The sequence below is a fragment of the Phocoena phocoena genome, chromosome 19 (assembly GCF_963924675.1).
Source record: "Phocoena phocoena chromosome 19, mPhoPho1.1, whole genome shotgun sequence".
NCBI lineage: Eukaryota > Metazoa > Chordata > Mammalia > Artiodactyla > Phocoenidae > Phocoena > Phocoena phocoena.
In genome coordinates, this window is record NC_089237.1 from 57,317,527 (window position 1) to 57,333,960 (window position 16,434).

A 16,434-nucleotide genomic window follows, 5' to 3' on the forward strand; every position below is an offset into this window, starting at 1 on the left:
CCGCCGTCGCGAGCTTCCGGTTGCTCCTCTGGAAGGTGGAGCGACGGAGGCCACAGACGGTGGTTCTGCGCATCACGTGCGATCACGCCCTTGAAACCCTGCAGATCCTGGGCGCGCAGCAAGTGTGCACACACCGTAGCTGCTTCTGGCCCTGGGGGGCGGTGCCGTCTGCTCTCCCTGCACGAACCTCTACAGCCCCCTACACTCCGATCCCTCTCCTCAGTCTCCTTCCTCCGTCCCCTCTCCCTCGGGACTCCTCCAGCTGTGCCTCGTCTCACCAGCGGCGAAACCTCCCTCCGTCCCAGCGTGGGAACAGGCTCGGCTCTTGCCACTTAAAAAACATTCAACCCGTGCACGCGCGTCTTACGAACACACATTACCCTAAGGGTGAAAACTGGAAAAGCGGTAGTGAGACATGGGTTTTTGAGCTGGTTTTACAAATAAGCGTAGCATTTTAATGGAAGGAGGGGAGGCTTCTAGGGAGAGCCAAGCCTAGGAGTCAGACACACACGAGGTCCACCATCCTGCGCGAAGGATATACTGCAGGTGCCAAGGAAAGCAGGAGGCGTCTGCAAAACCTAGTTGGTGCCAGCTAGGGCCCCCGTGGGCGCCGGGAGTCTCTCAAGCCTTCAGAGACGGGGGTTGGGGGGTAACTTGTTGCCCTTGTGTCTCAGGAAGGTCCCTCTGGCTTGGAAGGGTGGGAACTGCGCAGGAAGCCAGCGGGGAGAGGAGGCAATAATCCACGGCCTGAACTAAGTAAGCCCAGGAGCGCAAAGGCTTTGAGAGACGTCCTGGGGTGGCTTTAAGGGGCGTCTGGAGGCTGTGGGAGAGGAAGGACAGGCGGCTGTGCTTGCTGGTGTCCACCACCTCGCGTCTGCGGTGACAGCAGGCACAGCCCCTCGGCTAGCTGCCTGCACCCCGAAGAGGGCAGGTGGGGGGCGGTAGGTGAGAGTCCTTCTGCCCAGGAGAGGGCGGGAGCAGTCCGGCCCCAGACACAGACGTGAGCTCACAGAGACATGCAGACGGCGACCAACTCAGGGGCCCAGTACCTTTTTATTTTTTTTATTCTTTTTAATTTTATTTTTGGCTGCGTTGGTCTTTGTTACAGTGCGCGGGCTTTTCTCTAGTTGCATTGAGCGGGGGCTACTCTTCGTTGCGGTGCGTGGACTTCTCACTGCGGTGAGCTTCTCTTGTTGCAGAGCACGGGCTCTAGGCACGCGGGCTTCAATAGTTGCGGCACGTGGGCTCTAGAGACTGTTGTGGCGCACGGTCTTAGTTGCTCCACGGCATGTGGGGTCTTCCCGGACCAGGGCTCGAACCCGTGTCCCCTGCATTGGCAGGCGGATTATTAACCACTGCGCCAGCAGGGAAGTCCTGGGGCCCAGTACCTTTACTCAACTAATGTTTCCAGGAGAGTTAGCCACAAGAAATTACTTATTTATTTTTGCCACCAAAGTCCCTTGAGGTCCCAGAGCCAGTAGGTGGGGCTGGAAACATTCCGTGCTCTGTCCTCCCGGCCCCCTGCTGCATCAGTGGGACTCAAGGAGCTGGAGGGGCACATGGTCTTCCTCCACGGCACTGTCCTGGCTGGAATGGGAGGCCAGGGCTGGGTTCTTCAGGGCGCCTGTGAATGGGATGAAGGGAGTGTCCCCAGGACGCAGGCACCAGGGCAACAGGAGGGAGCCACAGCCATGAAACCACATCATGCCAGGGGACAGCAGCCTCGGGGTCCCCAGCAGTCCCTCTCCTGCCTCCCTGCTTCTGCAAGCATCTCTTGAACCCCTGCCAGGTGCCAGTTAGGGACCTCCTCCCAGGAGCTGAAAGTCCCTGCAGGTGACAGGCCTTTGTGTTAGAAACCAGAACAGCCGATGATGTGCTGAGGAGCCAGAGGGAGGCGAGCGTCAGGAGGAGAGAGGAGACCCCACCACCACCACCGCCACCGGTGGGGAAGGTGGAGAAGGGACGCCCGGAGGATGGAAGAGCACTTACAGAGACAAGAGCCCAGGAAAGGAAGGGACGTGAGCACTGTGGAGGGACCGGCCGGCACACGGAGGGAGGTGCGGGGAGCGGGGCTGGACAACGGCTCTGGACCTTGACCCCGGGGGGAGGGGTGCGGCCTGCCAGGGAGTGGGAGGCGGTGTGTGGTGCGGCTGTGTGTAGTTTTCGTCTACGTACGAGGGATTGGAGTAGGACGAGCCTGGACCTAAAGCCTTGTCTGGGGTCTGGGTGCCAGCTGAGCAGCCCCCGCGTGGTGCAGACGTGGGAGAGGTGAGGCGCAGGGCAGAGGGGCCGGCGGCGGGACCGCAGCCACCGGAGGCCCCAGGACACTCAGCACCAAGGGGAGGGGGAGAGGGAGGGGGAGAGACCCGCAAGGCCCCCCGCCTGGGCCAGGAGGGTGGGGCCGACTACAAGGCACCGGCAGGGCAGCCCAAGGCTGTTCCTGTTGGGGGTGTGAAGCTGGAGGCGGCGCGGGCGGGCGGGTGGTGCAAGGAGTTGGGGCGGCTTGGGGCAAGATGAGGGACAACGGGGCTTTCCGAGTCTTGCAGGGATGGGACGGCAGGACTCGGAGGAAGGGCGACACAGAGACAGGTGCGCAGGAAAGCTGTCGCTTCGCGAGGGCCGCGGTCAGGGACCCAGGAGCCCGGGCGGCCGGAGGAGACTCCACGTACAGGGTCTCGGGTGGCCACGGCAAGTGGAGGGATGGGAAAGAGCACGAGAAAGGACAGGAGGGGGGACGAAGCCTTGAGGTGGGCGCCTGCCGGCCGTGGAGGGGTACGAAGGAGTCGGGGGGGGCGGGGGCCAGCGCCACCCTAGAATGGAGGGGACGCGGGCCTGACGAGGACAAAGGCGGATGAAGTGGCCTCTCAGCGGTGTGGCGGCAGCGAGGCTGGCCTGTCGGGGCGGAGCCACGGGATTGGGGGGCCTCCCTAACTTGTCCCCCTGCTGGCCGCTCTGCCCAGGCCCGGCGGAGGAGGGAGGGGAGGGTGCCCAAGAGCCGGTTTCCCAGGCGACGGGGGGGGGGGGGGGGGGGGGGAGGAGGGGGAAGCGCCGCTTTAAGGGGCAAACCTTTACACACACACGCACACACACGCGCGCACACACACTCCACAGCTACTCACCAGGGCCGCCTGGCCCTGAGGGCTCCTCACGCAACGTGGGTAGCGTCTGCTCCCACGCAGCCCAGTTCACCTCCTCTACCCTGCGGGCCACAGGGCAGCTGTGAGGCTTCAGGAGGCCGAGGCGGCAGCGTGCTCTGCCCCAGGAGAGGGGCCCCCGAGGGGTGCACACCAGGGCTGTGAGGACGACGGGGCTTCTCTCCGCAGGACACTGGGCCACCCAGCAGCCCCCGAGACCCCCGTCCTCTCGGCGCTCCGACTGCCGCCCCGGCCAGGCGCCCACGGCGGGATTTGGGAGGGGAACAGGCATCTGTCCCCTCTGGCTGTTCAAGGCGACCTGGGTTGCCCCCAGCATCCAGGGAGGAGTTTAGATCAGCTGGATCTGTGTGTTCCCAGGTTCTGGGGCCCTTTCACGGCTACTCTACGTGGCTAAGACCCTCCACCCTTGCTTGGCTGCTACCTCAGGAAAGTGTGTTGCTGGCCGAGCACTTGTCACCAGGTTCCCGCCCCCATGGGAGCTTCTGCTCTCCGTGGAAGGGTCTGTAGCCTCCGTGGTCAGGACGGGGGCATTGGGAGAGCAGAGCAGACCAGCCAGGGCAAGTTTAGCATGCTCTAACCCGAGCATGCCTCTGGCTTCTTGGCCTCCTAACTGTGCCCCATTTCAGGCCAGAAGGAGTCGGTCAGGGACCACTGGGAGGGACCTCCAGTTTCAGTCAGTGGGACAGGAAGGTGACCAGACAGGAAGAGCAGGCAGTGGAGGCCGGGCCTATGAGATCCAGCATCGCTGACCTCGCCTGTCCAGGGCAGAGTCCCCTGGCGCTCCGAGGCCCTGCCTTTCCCACCAGACCTGACTCCTAGCTGCTGTCGCCTGGTTTTCAGCAAGGTCCCCAGGCCGCCCCCCAGGCTCTCCACTCACCTGAAGCACCAGCGCTCGTCGGGGCGACCGTCCGGCCTGGTGCCAACTGTCAGTTTCACCCCTGCCCGCTGCTTCTTCCTCCTGCACCACCAGTAGCCGTTCTCCATCTCCAGGACAGAGATGGCTTTCTGGGGACAAAGGATACATCAGACAGAGTGGCCAGCACTTTACAGTAGAACTCTGCATCTGCTAAGTGCATAGATTTGAATCCAGCCCCGAGGTTTGATTACCTATGTGGTGTCAGGCCCTGCATCCCTCTGAGTCTCTTTCCCACTTACAGACTGAGGCCAATATGCCTTGGGTGGTTGCTGGGAAGTCGGCATGTGACGAGCGCCCTACAGTTCCTTGCAATTGCAACGTTACAGGTTCTAGAATTCCACCAGGTATGGAACGTCACATGTGCCTGCTGCTATCACACAAGCGAGCTGGGGGCGGGGGGCGGGCACAGAACTTTGCAGGTGAGGGGCTTGCCCAAGGTCAATGGTGAATTGGTCACACAGTCCAGCCCCCCGGGCGAGGTTCTCCCTGCACCAACTGCCTAGGCCCACCCCCGACCCTCCCCAGTCAAGAAGCAGCTCTTGCTTCCACGGCAGGCAGGTGCCACATGAGCTCCCAGCTACCCGAGCCCCTGCTCCCAAAGCTCCTGCAGCCTGGGCCAGCCCCAGGATCGCACATCCCGCCTGCCTCGTCCACCAAGCCTGTCCCACGGAACAAGCGACGAAGGGGGCTATATGAGGGCGGGGTCTCCGTCTCGTTCTCCGCCGGGTCTTTAGAGCCTAGAACTGTGCCTAGCCCTGCACTAGTCTCTCAGAAAGCACTTAATGATGACAGTGGCTAACACGCTGAGCACCTACTGGGTGCCAGGCACCGCCCTCAGGCCTTACTGCAGCCTCACGTCAGCCCTGAGCAGGAAGGAGTGGCCGAGGGAGGCCCTGTGAGGGCCGGACCCACTTGGGGGCCCAGCTCAGTGGGTTCTGCGCACTCCTGCCGGGCCCGGAACGCTGGAGGGGACGGGGCACCTCGCCGGGCACCTGCAGCTTCCAGATGCTCCAGCTGTCGCTGGCGACGCTGCTGACGGTCTCGCTCATGAGGGCGACGAGCATGTTGAGCAGCAGGACGTAGGTGAGCAGCACGTGGGTCAGAAGCAGCAGCAGCGCCACCCCACGGAAGCGCAGCTGGGCCTGGACGGCCAGCTCGCCCATGCCGATGGTGAACTTGAACAGCTCCAAGGAGGCGTCCAGGACGCCCTCGTACGGGGCCGTGCTGCCCTCCGCGTCCCCCTTTCCCGCCACCTCTGTGGTGTTGGAGCCCGCAGGGGCCCCGGGGTCCCGGGCCTCCCGGCTAAGGCTCACCAGTGCTGAGGAGAGAGGCAGGGGGTCCTCAGCCTGGGGAGACCAGCAGGCAGCCTCGAGGGGGCGCAAGGAGTGGGTGGGGGACGGGGGGCCTTTACCTACAGCGAAGCCGAAAAGGAAAACCAAGTAGACCAGGAGGAAGCGGAGCAGGTCCCGCAGGATGACCTAGAAGGCACGAGACGGTGGGGAGTTCAGCTTGGGGGAGGCACCTGCCTGCCGGGCCCACGAGGAGCCCCCCCGGGTGCCTGCCCGGTCTGGCTGCACGGGGCCACCCCTGCCTCTCACCTTCTGGATCATGACACTGTAGATGCCCGTGTGCTGCAGGCCGCGCGTGTAGTACAGCAAGTTCACCCAGCCCAGCGCCAGGGAGCACACGAGCAGGGGCAGGTACCACTCGATGGCCAGGAAGCACAGCACCTGGGACAGCACGGTGAGCAGCGCCTGGACCAGGCTGCGTGGAGGCAGGGCGGGGTCAGCTCGCGGGCCTCCTGTGGCCAGCACTGACCCCCGCTGCCGCTGCCTCCGCGGTCTCAGAGATGAGAAGTTCCGCCTCTGTCTGGGACTGGATCCAAGCATCCTGACCTCCACCTCGGGCAAGGCATTCAACCCCCGTGGGCCTCAGTTCCCTCCCCCGTACAACGGGGGTAACAGTAATAACGCCCGGCTTGGAGAGTGTCGGCGAGGATTCAGAGAGGCACGCGTGTAAAGACTTCAGGCTCCACTGGTGCAGAGCGAGGGCTCGGTCGATGTGACTACCATGCTCAGGGCCCGGACCGGACAGCCGCCCGACTCCGGGGTCTGGCCTGTGAGCTGCTCCCAGCCTCCTGGAGCTCCCTGGCCCAGGTTCCTCACCCCCAAAGCCCACCTGGTGCCCTCTCCCAGGCAGGAGACAGGGGAGGTGTGAGGCCACACGTACAAGAGGATTTCAAAGTAGCTGTCCATGAACGAGATCCAGATGAACAGACGGCGCCTCCAGAAGTACCACAGCTGCAGGGGAAGGAGGAGGACAGGCCGTGACACCTGCTCTCCAGGCCACAAGCAGCCCCGCTGCCCTCAGGGCCGCCGGCCGGCCTGCTTGTAAAAGTCTCGCCAGGACCACCTCAGGGGCTCGGGCAGCAGCTTTGAATTTTGGGGGTGCTCATGAGTCCTGCTGGTAGCTGAGAAAGTTTGGACCCTGTTTCCAAAAAGTGCAGACACCCAGACAATGCCAGGGGCCTGCTGTCTCCCTGTGGGTCCAGGTGGAGGGCTCACACTCCGCGTGGTGAAAGAGGCTCCTTTCCCTCCCCCGCCCCGGCCTCACAGGGACCACTGGCTGCTCCAGCCAACCTGGCCTCGGTGCCTAAGTCCTGCCCACCCTCAAAGACTCACTCAAAGAGTCTCAGTGCCACGGCCCAGCCTGTCTCCTGCAAGCTGGCAGCATCTTGCCCTGAAGAGGCCGTGCTGGAGGCACCGGGCTGAGTTCCCCCTGCCGCCACCCTTCTCTGCTCCCCAAGTGAGGAATGAGCCAGGGACCTGGGGTCAGGGGCTTCCAGCTCCATTCCCGGGGGAGCAGAGCCGGCACTGCCAAGGAGTCATAGGAGATATCTGCTGCCCCGTGGGCACCCCAGAAAGCACAGCAGGGAGGGTACCCAGCCCAAAAGGCAAGGCCAGAACCCTCGGCCCTCAGCTGCCCTGAGGCTGGCCAGGATGGGACCAGGTGTGGGATTCAGCTTCCCGTACATGGAGGGACTGTCGTGAACTCACTCTCAGGCTGCTTCGGGGTGGGGGATGGGAGGAACCCTCACCTGGCCCATGAGGATGTTGGCCCCCACGAGCAGCATCAGGATGTGGCCCAGCAGCAGCACGGAGTTCCCAGCAGTTCCTTCCAGCGGGAGGAAGTCCTGCACGAAGACACACTCGGGTCGGGCCTGGGGTCCCCCCCAGCAGCTCCCCGCTGAGAGCGAGGCTGGGGGCCCATTCCTCGTGAGAGCTGTGGGGAGGCCCCCCGAGCAGCAGAGCAAACATGGGCTCTGGAGCCAGACTCCCTGGGTTCAGATCCCAACTCCACCACTCACAGCCTGTGTGACCCTGGGTAAGTTCCTTAAACTCTCTGTGCCTTCCTGCCCTCAACTGTAAACTGGCGATGATAAGAGTTCAGCCTCTCAGAGGGTTGTTGTGAAATTAATTAAATACGTTAACACACGTCGTCAGTCACCTGAATACTTTCTCACATGTGTTGCACGCTCGGTAAGTAGTACTATCGTTGTTACTACTGTGTTGTTACTTCCATATCATGACCGGCTGCGTAAGCGCCGTGGGCAGGCCGCCAAGCGGTCTGGCCCCCGGTCAGCATTTGCAGGACGGGGTTGTAATCCCTGCGCTACCTTCTGCCAGGATTGTTTCCAGGAGGCCTCCCCAGGATGTGCCCCTCCCTGCCTTGCCTTGTCCAGGGCAGGCTGGTGGTAGGTGACAGCGGTGAAGATGGACACGTAGGTCAAGTAACACAGGAAGTTGAAGAGGAACCTGGGGATGAGCAGATTCCACTTCGCCTGCAGCAGTTTGTTCAGTGGCTCCAAAACCACCATTCGGTGCCGGTGCTGGGACGGGAAGGCGAGAGCCAGAGGTGCATTCAGCAAGTACGTGTGGAGGCACCAGGGGAGAGCGGAGAGGGTGCGGAGCCCCGAGCGACCCCTCCCCGCCGGCCGCCACCCCACCCTCGTGGCTGTGGAGTGACAAGTCCAGAGCAGGTGCTGGTCCACAGAGAGGCCCCCAGTGGTAGCCACCGGGACCCCGGTGTGACCCCTGTGTCGGGTGGGACCGGCCCGTGTGGAGCAAGCGTGTGCCCAGCGGCCGGGTTCGCACGTGCAGCCACACCCCAACTGCTCGGTTAAAGGGCAGGGGCGGCCCTGCAGGCAGCCCCGAACTGTGGACCTTGCAGGGAGCTCTGCCAGGCCCCCTACGCACACCCACGCCCCCGGGATGAAGCAGGCTCACCGGGCTTTGGCAATGAAAGGCGATGATCTCCAGCACTGAGTTCTCCTCCCAGCTGTCCACAGAGGCCAGGTCATACAGCGACACCCGCACAGGCCCGTAGGACCACTCCGTGAACTTGCGGGAAAGGGACTGGCACGGCCCCAGGAACTCCCGCTGCAGGATGTGTCTGAGAATCTACAGGGCAGGCACGTGAGCTTGGCGTGCACAGAGCTGCCCACCACCCAGACACGCGAACATGCCCTGCACCCACGGGTCCTTGCGCATATGAACTCTTACACAGGTCCACGCACACTCAGCCACCATGTAGACACTCCCACCCACCCGCCTTTGCCAGCCCGCCTCTTCCTTCCGCACTCCTGCCCCAATGCCTCTTTCCTGGACACTCATATGGCCGAGGGACCCCCAATCCAAGGGTCCTTAAGGCCCCATGAGATCAGAGGCTACCAGTTACACACGTGTGCGCACGTTTGTGGCCAGAGTCTAGAGCTTTCAACAGACTAGAAGCCACCCCTAACCCGGACAGCTCCAGAAGCAATTTGGTCTTACAAATGAGGAATGGTGGGGAGGCTTCCCAGATGGGGGAGCGGCTTCCATAGGCCACACAGCCATGCCTCTAGACGGCAAAGAGAGGTACCCACACCCCAGGGACCTCGGAGGGCAGGAAAAAAACATAAAACTTCCGCTTATGTTTATTTTTATCTTAACCTTTAAAAATACCTGTGTTCTAAGCATTGGGCCCTGTGTCGGCTGTGTGGGTTGTAAGCTCCCCTAATAATAAGGATCAGACAACAGGAAAGTCGTTTGGGAAAAAAGTGAAGCTGGATCATGCTTTTTTTCTCTTTTTTGCCGAGCGGCTCTTAGTTCCCCAACCAGGGATCGAACCCGGGCCCTCGGCAATGAAAGCAAAGAGTCCTAACCATCGGAACGCTAGGGAAGTCCCTCGTGCTTACTCTTCATAAGAGTAACCTATAACTTTCAGCTAAATCAAAGTTTTCGGCATTAAAAATCAAACTGCAAAAGAAAAGTCTGGAAGCAAATATGGATATGGAATATACACACATGCACACATATACATGCACAAACACAAAGTTTTAAAACCTTGTAGAAGGAATTAAGCAATAGCAAAACCAAAGAAAAGATAACACTTGGATACATAAAAATGTAAAAATTCTGTGTCGCAAAAAATGCCACAAAAATTTTTTTAATGTTGAACTGGGAGAAAAATTTGCAACTGTTATAGTAAACAAAATGATGATACGTTCGTTATCAAGAACACTTAGCCATCAATACGAAGAAAACCTGAGAGCTAAGAACATGACAAGACTGTCTCCTAATCAAGAAACCCAAGTGACTTAAAAAATCCCTGGGAGTTCCCTGATGGTCCAGTGTTTAGGACTTGGTGCTTTCACTGCCATGGCCTGGGTTGAATCCCTGATCAGGGAGCTAAGATCCTGTAAGCTGTGCAACCAAAAGAAAATAAATAAATAAAATAAAATCCCTGTTTTAAAATGTAATACGTTCATTCTGTAGCTCATATATAATTTATCAGTGAACACACACACAGGAGAGGTGCATGCTGAAACTGTTCTGAGCTAGACACCACCCCAGGCTCTTTCTGCAGAAATCCCGGGTTGAGTCCTGCTGCTTCCTGGAAAGGGGGGCTGGCCACTCACCTCAATCTTGCCCTCCTTGGCGGCCAGCTTCAGGGGCGTGAGGCCCTGCAGGTTGGGGATGTCCTCCAGCTGCACCGTGGGGCAGAGGCGGGCCCCCGCCTGGAGCAGCCCATCGTACATGCGGGTCACCATCTCCGTGTTCTCGGCCGAGTCGTCTGCGATCATCACCAAGGCGTGCAGGGCCGTGTTGCCCAGCGAGTCGGCGGCCTGCAGGCTGGCGGGCTGGTGCGGGTTCTCCAGGAGGTAGGTCACCACGTCCCACTGCTTGGTGCACGCGGCCAGGGAGAGGGGCATCTCGCCTGGGGGCCGAGGGGACAGCTTGGGCCTCGGGCCTCCCAGCATCCACCCGCCTGCTTCTCACCCTCCCTGGACCTCCTTGAGGTGGGTCAGGCGCCCACAGGAGAGGATGCGCACAGCGTTGGGGTCCCGGGCCCACCCAGGCCAGTGCAGTGAGCGGAGAAGTCCCCGGGCCCCGCATCCTCCTAGGAGCCCCAGTCAAGGTGGCTCTGTCCAGCTCTGACCCAAGGGAGAGGGGCCCAAAGCTCTTCACCATCTAAGGGAGCAGAACGGGAGCCTGCCAACCAGTGTTCCCGCCCCCCGCCTCTTTCTCTTTGCTCTGCCGGGGCCCAGGCACCCCTTTCTTCAGACCCCAGCTGGTCTAGTCTCCTCACACACCAGTTCTACGCCCCCGTTCCCCTGCCCTGGTCTGAGCTCATGTGTGGTGAGCTTCCTTGGCCAGACAAGGATAAAACACCTCTTAAGACAAACTGCTTTTGCAGGTGGCCTAGCTATTAGAAGCATGAGCCTCAGGGTCAGACAGATCTGGGTTTAAGGGTCACATTAACCCTGTGACCTTGGGCAAGGCCTTACCCCCTCTGCAGCTCAATTTATCCAAGAAGGCTCCTCACCGAAGTAGAAGCAGGTCTCTTGGCTTTTCTTCTGGAAGAACTGGCCACAGGCCCGGGCATGCACGTCAGCCCCATTCTCCACCAGGAGCTTCACACATGGCAGGCTCCTCTTCTCGATGGCGATGTGCAGGGCACTGTGGCCTCGGTAGTACTCATCTGTGCACTGGGCGTTGACCAGAGGCCGAGGATTGCCCGAGTCCCGGTCAATCTGCAGCAGCGGCTCAATGCAGGCGTTGGTCCCGTCCCGAAGGTTCAGCACGGCCTTCATCAGGCATGTCTTCCCCGTGGAGCCCTCTGTGGGAGGAGGGGGGGGCACCGTGGTGCTCAGGTCACCCACCCGCCTGTACAGTGAGCCCATGCCCCAAAGTACCCCGGCTGGCTGGAGGGAGCTAAGACTCCAGCCAACAGGTGTTAGGATACCAACAGGTGTGACTACAGTTTCTGCCCTAGAAATTAAGTTTCTAAGACAGAGTTCGTCATGTGTGCAACACTATCTACACGAGAACATTTGGAGCAGTATTTCTTTTTTTTTTAATTTTTAAATTTATGGCTGCATTGGGTCTTCGTTGCCCACGGGCTTTCTCTAGTTGCAGTGAGCAGGGGCTACTCTTCGTTGTGGTGCGCGGGCTTCTCGTCGCGGTGGCTTCTCTTATTGCGGAGCACGGGCTCTAGGAGCACAGGCTTCAGTACTTGTGGCGCGTGGGCTTAGTTGCTCCGCGGCATGTGGGATCTTCCCGGACCAGGGCTTGAACCCGTGTCCCTGCATTGGCAGGTGGATTCTTAACCACTGCACCACCAGGGAAGCCCTGGAGCAGTATTTCTTAAGTGGCTCTACCACTTAATGACTCTGTCTCTTCTGGGCAAGTCACTTGGCCTCCTGTTTATTTATTTATATCTTTGGCTGCACTGGGGCTTCGCTGCTGCGCGCAGGCTTTCTCTAGTTGTAGCGAGCGGGGGCTACTCTTTGTTGTGGTGTGTGGACTTCTCATTGCGGTGGCTTCTCTTGTTGCGGAGCATGGGCTCTAGGCGTGCAGGCTTCAGTAGTTGTGGCGTGCGGGCTCAGTAGTTGTGGTGTGCGGGCTCAGTAGTTGTGGCTCATGGGCTCTAGAGCACAGGCTCAGTAGTTGTGGCCCACTGGACCAGGGATTGAACCCGTGTCCCCTGCATTGGCAGGCAGATTCTTAACCACTGCACCACCAGGAAAGCCCCTTGGCCCCTCTTAACCTCAGTTTTCCTCACTGTAAAATGGGACCCTTCAGGGTTATTGTAAGGATGACATGGAATTATATGCAAAATTCTTAGCCCACAGAGGGCCTGGCACACAGTGTGCTGAGGCTAAAAACTACACGCAACCTAAATGGCCACCAATAAGGAGTTAGTTAAGTAAATTGTGGTAAATGTACAGGATGGGAAACTCTGCAGGCTGTTACAGTGACTGAGTTAGAGGCCTGTGTACTGAAATGGACTAAGTTGGGGGAAAGCCCATTACAAGCACATCATTATGTATTTACATCAATGGCATGACCCCATTTATGTAAATATATGCCTAATGTATTTAAACAGTTTGAAAGTATGTACCCCAAATCATTATCAGGGGTCCAGGATGACAGACTGGTTTTATCCTCAGCTTTACACATTTCATTACTATTTGAACCTTCTAGAAGGCACACATGTTCTTTTCCTAATCAGATATCCCCAAACAATACAGATATTTAGATTTGGGGCAAAGAATGCTCTGAGATGGATAAAGTGTAAGGTACGTGTATTAGATCTCAGCGATGCTGTTACTGAAAAAGAGAGAGAGACAGGGAAAGGCTGCATTGAGGAAGGCCGTGAACATCCATCCATTTGGCCACTGAAGCAGACGCAGGCTGGGAGCCAGTGGGGTGAGTGGAAGAGGGAGCGGGCTGTCCTCGCTCTGTCAGCAGGGCCCCTGCAGTCATCCTGGCAGGAGGGCTGCTAGAACTCCGCTCCTGCTCGCCCCTCAGTTCCTGACTGTGGCCAACACCCAGCGGCAGCCTGGTCTCAGCACAGCACACGGCGGCTCTGGCCCGAGCAGCAGGCCTACCTGTGTACTCCGAGTCTGTGAGGTACTTGCTGGTCCGGCGCAGGTACTCTGGTAGCCCCACCAGATCCTCGGGGACCCCCCGGGCCACCACGCTGAAGAGCCGGTCACGGTCGAAGCGGTTTGGGTCTGGTTGGCTGTGGGGGGATGTGGTTTATGACTGACGCTGCAGGAGAGCCCTGGGCCCCCAGAAAGTCCTGCTTCCCAGGGAGCCTTTTCTGGGGCCCAGAAGCCCCTTTTGAGAGCCTCTATGCACCCAGGCAGACCAAGGAGACCGCAAGTGCTCAGACCCCCGGAGCAGGGGCCTGTCCGGGGCGCCGCCCCACGCGTCCTGACTGTAGGCGTCTCCTGTCATCCGCCAGGTGCCCCGCTGCTCGCAGCAGCCTCATCACCCATTTCAGCACAGGAGCTCGTCATGGCTCTTGAGCCGGGCTCCGGGGCGGGGCGGGACTACCGGAGGTGCCCACAGACTGTTGGGGGCCGTACGTGCCGCTGGCCTCACCAAGAAAATCAAGAAAAGCCCCACGTCCTCTCCGAAACCATCTATGGACGAACAATGGAGTACCTGCCCCTTTGGCCCTTACTTCTGCCCTGCGTGAGTAATCTCTATTTTCTCCATCAGACAAACAAGGAGGTAGAGTAACTTTCCCAAAGTCACACGGTGCAGAGCTCACGGGGTGTGGGATGCTGGCTGTTCAACTAACTCTAGACCCCGACTCCCAACCCCAGAGAGACTCCAGGCTGGACGGATGGAGGTTTCTCAGAGACGTGGGGTCCAGAGCGGACACCAGACACTCACAGAATTTTCCTGAGAAGCCACACCTCTGGGAAAGGCCCCAGGAGGTGCTGGTAGCCCTTCTGAATCCAGCGTGTGTGGGCATCCCCGCCTGGGCTCGCCCCTGGGGCTCCTGGTACCACAACCAGCAGAAATGAAGGGACAAGAAAGGGGGGACTATTTGATGCTTTGGGGACCCTCAGGTCTGCCATGGAATGGATTAACCAAGAAAGGGTTGGGGGCTATGATGAGTGGGATTATTGGGATCAGTCATGTTTTAAGCCATGATCGCATGATTGACAGGGCAGGAAGCTGCCCGGCCAGATGCAGCATCACCCGTCCAGCAGACCATGCGGCCACGACGTGACCAATAGGTCACTGCGGCTGACTGGTGAGTCCCGTGGGCAGTCCGGCCAGGGGAAGTGGCTATTTGGACAAAGCACTTCCTGTCACAGGGAGGCATCACGGTCCTGGTATAGGGAGGCCCCACGGGAGCACAGACTGAAGCACCAAAGGGCATTGAGGGGCTGGTTCTGCCTCGGGCAGCCTCTCCCCGCTCCCAGAAGCCTTGCAAGCATCCTCTCCCGCCCTGGTCTGAACCTGACCTTGGTCCTGCAGCACAAACAGGACAGGCGGCTCTGGGCTGGGAGGCCGAGGCTGGGGGCCGAGTCCCAGGCATGAGCAGGGAGGGCGGGGCTTCCCTGGCAGAGTGCTGCCTGGCCCACGCAGGTTCTCCAGCCTCACATGTCAGACCTCACACTGTGGGGATCCAGGTGCACCCTTCCCCCACACCCACAGGACCAGAGGTGGCGCTCCCGCGAGAGTGGCTCCCACAGTCTGAATTAGAAGACATCACGGGAAAGTCACAGTGAAGGTGGCTCTGAGCAGAAGGCCACTGTCCTCAATCCCCAGAGTCCACGACCCCAGGGCAACAAGTCCAGCCTTGGAGCAGAGCCCGGGAACACCGGGACATTTCCAGATGTCCTTGATTCTCTTGAACTGGAGCGTGGATCTTGCTAGCACCCCCCGCAGGGACTGTGGCTGGGAAGGGGACAGCACCAACAAGGGACGTGGCAGGAGGTGAAAGAGTATGTCCCTACAAGAAGAACACAACCCCAGGAGACAGAAGGCCAAGAATGGGGAAGGTTCTGGAAGGAGCAGCCCCAGAGAGCAGAGCAGGGTTCAGCCGGTCGGGCCCAGGAGCCATCAGAGCCAGACCCAGGACCCCCAAGGCTGTGGCACAGGGGCACTGGGGCTGGGCTAGGCCACCCAGTCTGACTCTGCTGGAGGTGAGGCCCCCGGGCTCCCCCCACCCCGCTTGCTGCCTCACCTGGCACCTGCCCCCTTTCGGAAGTTGAGGTTCACTTTGATCTGAGGCGAGAAGTTCCGGTCCTCGCCCTGGAATGGTGACTCCATGGGGGGTGGCCCGGCACCACCACCCAGTTTTCCTTTGTCCACCTGGGCACCATCTTCTTGGCCTCCATCTGACGTCTCGAGCCTGAAAGCGGGCGGGCTGGAGGGCGAGGACATCCTAAGGGGAGGAGGCTACTCCTTCCGGCTGGAACCCTGTGGGGACAGAGATGTCAGAGGCGTCTGCTTCTCCCAGCAGGAGTGGGGGCAGGAGGGCTGGCTGAGGCCCGGGCCCAGAGAGGTTTAGAAGCTGGGTACAAGCAGACCAGCCGCCAGCCGGGAGCTCGGCCCGGCAGGAGTGGGGAGGGGAGCAGGAGGGAGGGCCAGGATCTGCTGGAGGAACAGGGGCCATAGCTGTCCCTGACCTTCCCTCTGGGACTTCCTAATCCCTGAGAGGCCACAACCCCTGGTCCAAAAACATCTTGCCCAGTGGCCAATATTTACATCAAAAAAAAAAAAAATGCAGATTTGGGTGGGGCAGGTCGCTCAACCTCCCACACAGGGGGTGTGGGGTGCTCTGGGGAAACCGTTGGAAAACCCCTGGCCTATCAAACCCCTCATTTTGCTGCCAGGAGGACCAGGGCTCAGAAAGGGGAAGTGACTCTCCCAAGGTCCCAAGCTGCTGGCAGAGCCTAGTCTGAAACCACCGCGGCCTACCGTGAGGTTCCTCTGCTGTTGTCAAAACCTTTCAGGGCCCATCTGTACTTGCAGTTTCTGAGGGGTGCCACCTCTGTGTGCCTTAGGGTCTCCAGGGGCTTCACAGCAGGAGGGAGACGCCTCGCTGGTGCCCAAGCCCCCCTCACCCAGCAGCTCCCCGGCAGGCCCGAGGCCAGGCTGGGGAGCTCAGCTCACCCTCCCGGGAGAGCTGAAACCACAGCCGCCAGCGCTCGCCAGGGCGCGGCCCCAGGACGGGGAGGGGGAAGCCCCGGGGGCCCCCCCAGTGGATGGGCAGAAAGAAGGAAAATGAGTCCAGAGCTGGGGAGGGGGGAGACAGCGGGTCTGGCAGGGAGGAGAAGGGGGCAGGGAGCGGAGCAGAGCTTGGGGACAGGAAGCGGAGGGTGGGAGGGTCAGGGCCTGGACCATCTTCTGCGCAGCTTCAGCCCCGGGGGGGCGGGGGGCCGGCGGGGGGCATCTTCCCACAGCAGCAGGAGAGGCCGGGGCCTGTCGACTGCCTCATCATGCAGTTTCGACCTTGCGTCTTTCTGCCCACCCTGGGGCGTCCTTCCCGGGCCACACGCCATTCAGC

At 60.2% G+C, this 16,434-nt stretch overlaps 1 protein-coding gene across 1 annotated transcript; it reads right to left on the bottom strand.

The window, feature by feature from the left end:
- Positions 1–1,529: 1,529 nt before the first annotated feature.
- Positions 1,530–15,308, bottom strand: TRPV2 (transient receptor potential cation channel subfamily V member 2). The gene is made up of 14 exons (XM_065896695.1): positions 15,109–15,308; positions 13,007–13,140; positions 10,939–11,232; positions 10,031–10,329; positions 8,358–8,531; positions 7,805–7,960; positions 7,169–7,264; positions 6,301–6,371; positions 5,670–5,835; positions 5,483–5,549; positions 5,064–5,389; positions 4,033–4,160; positions 3,120–3,199; positions 1,530–1,624 (listed from the first exon to the last, which is right to left on the bottom strand). Exons 1-14 carry the CDS (start codon positions 15,306–15,308, stop codon positions 1,530–1,532), a joined length of 2,286 nt encoding a protein of 761 aa, XP_065752767.1.
- Positions 15,309–16,434: the final 1,126 nt, after the last annotated feature.

Coding starts and splice junctions, on each gene's coding strand:
- TRPV2 (XM_065896695.1), bottom strand. CDS start 15,308: ATGTCCTCGCCCTCCAGCCCGCCCGCTTTCAGGCTCGAGACGTCAGAT. Junction 7,265..7,804: donor ACCAGCCTGCCCTGGACAAG/GCAAGGCAGGGA, acceptor GTCTTCGTGCAG/GACTTCCTCCCGCTGGAAGG. Junction 1,625..3,119: donor CTCAGGGCCAGGCGGCCCTG/GTGAGTAGCTGT, acceptor TCCCATTCACAG/GCGCCCTGAAGAACCCAGCC.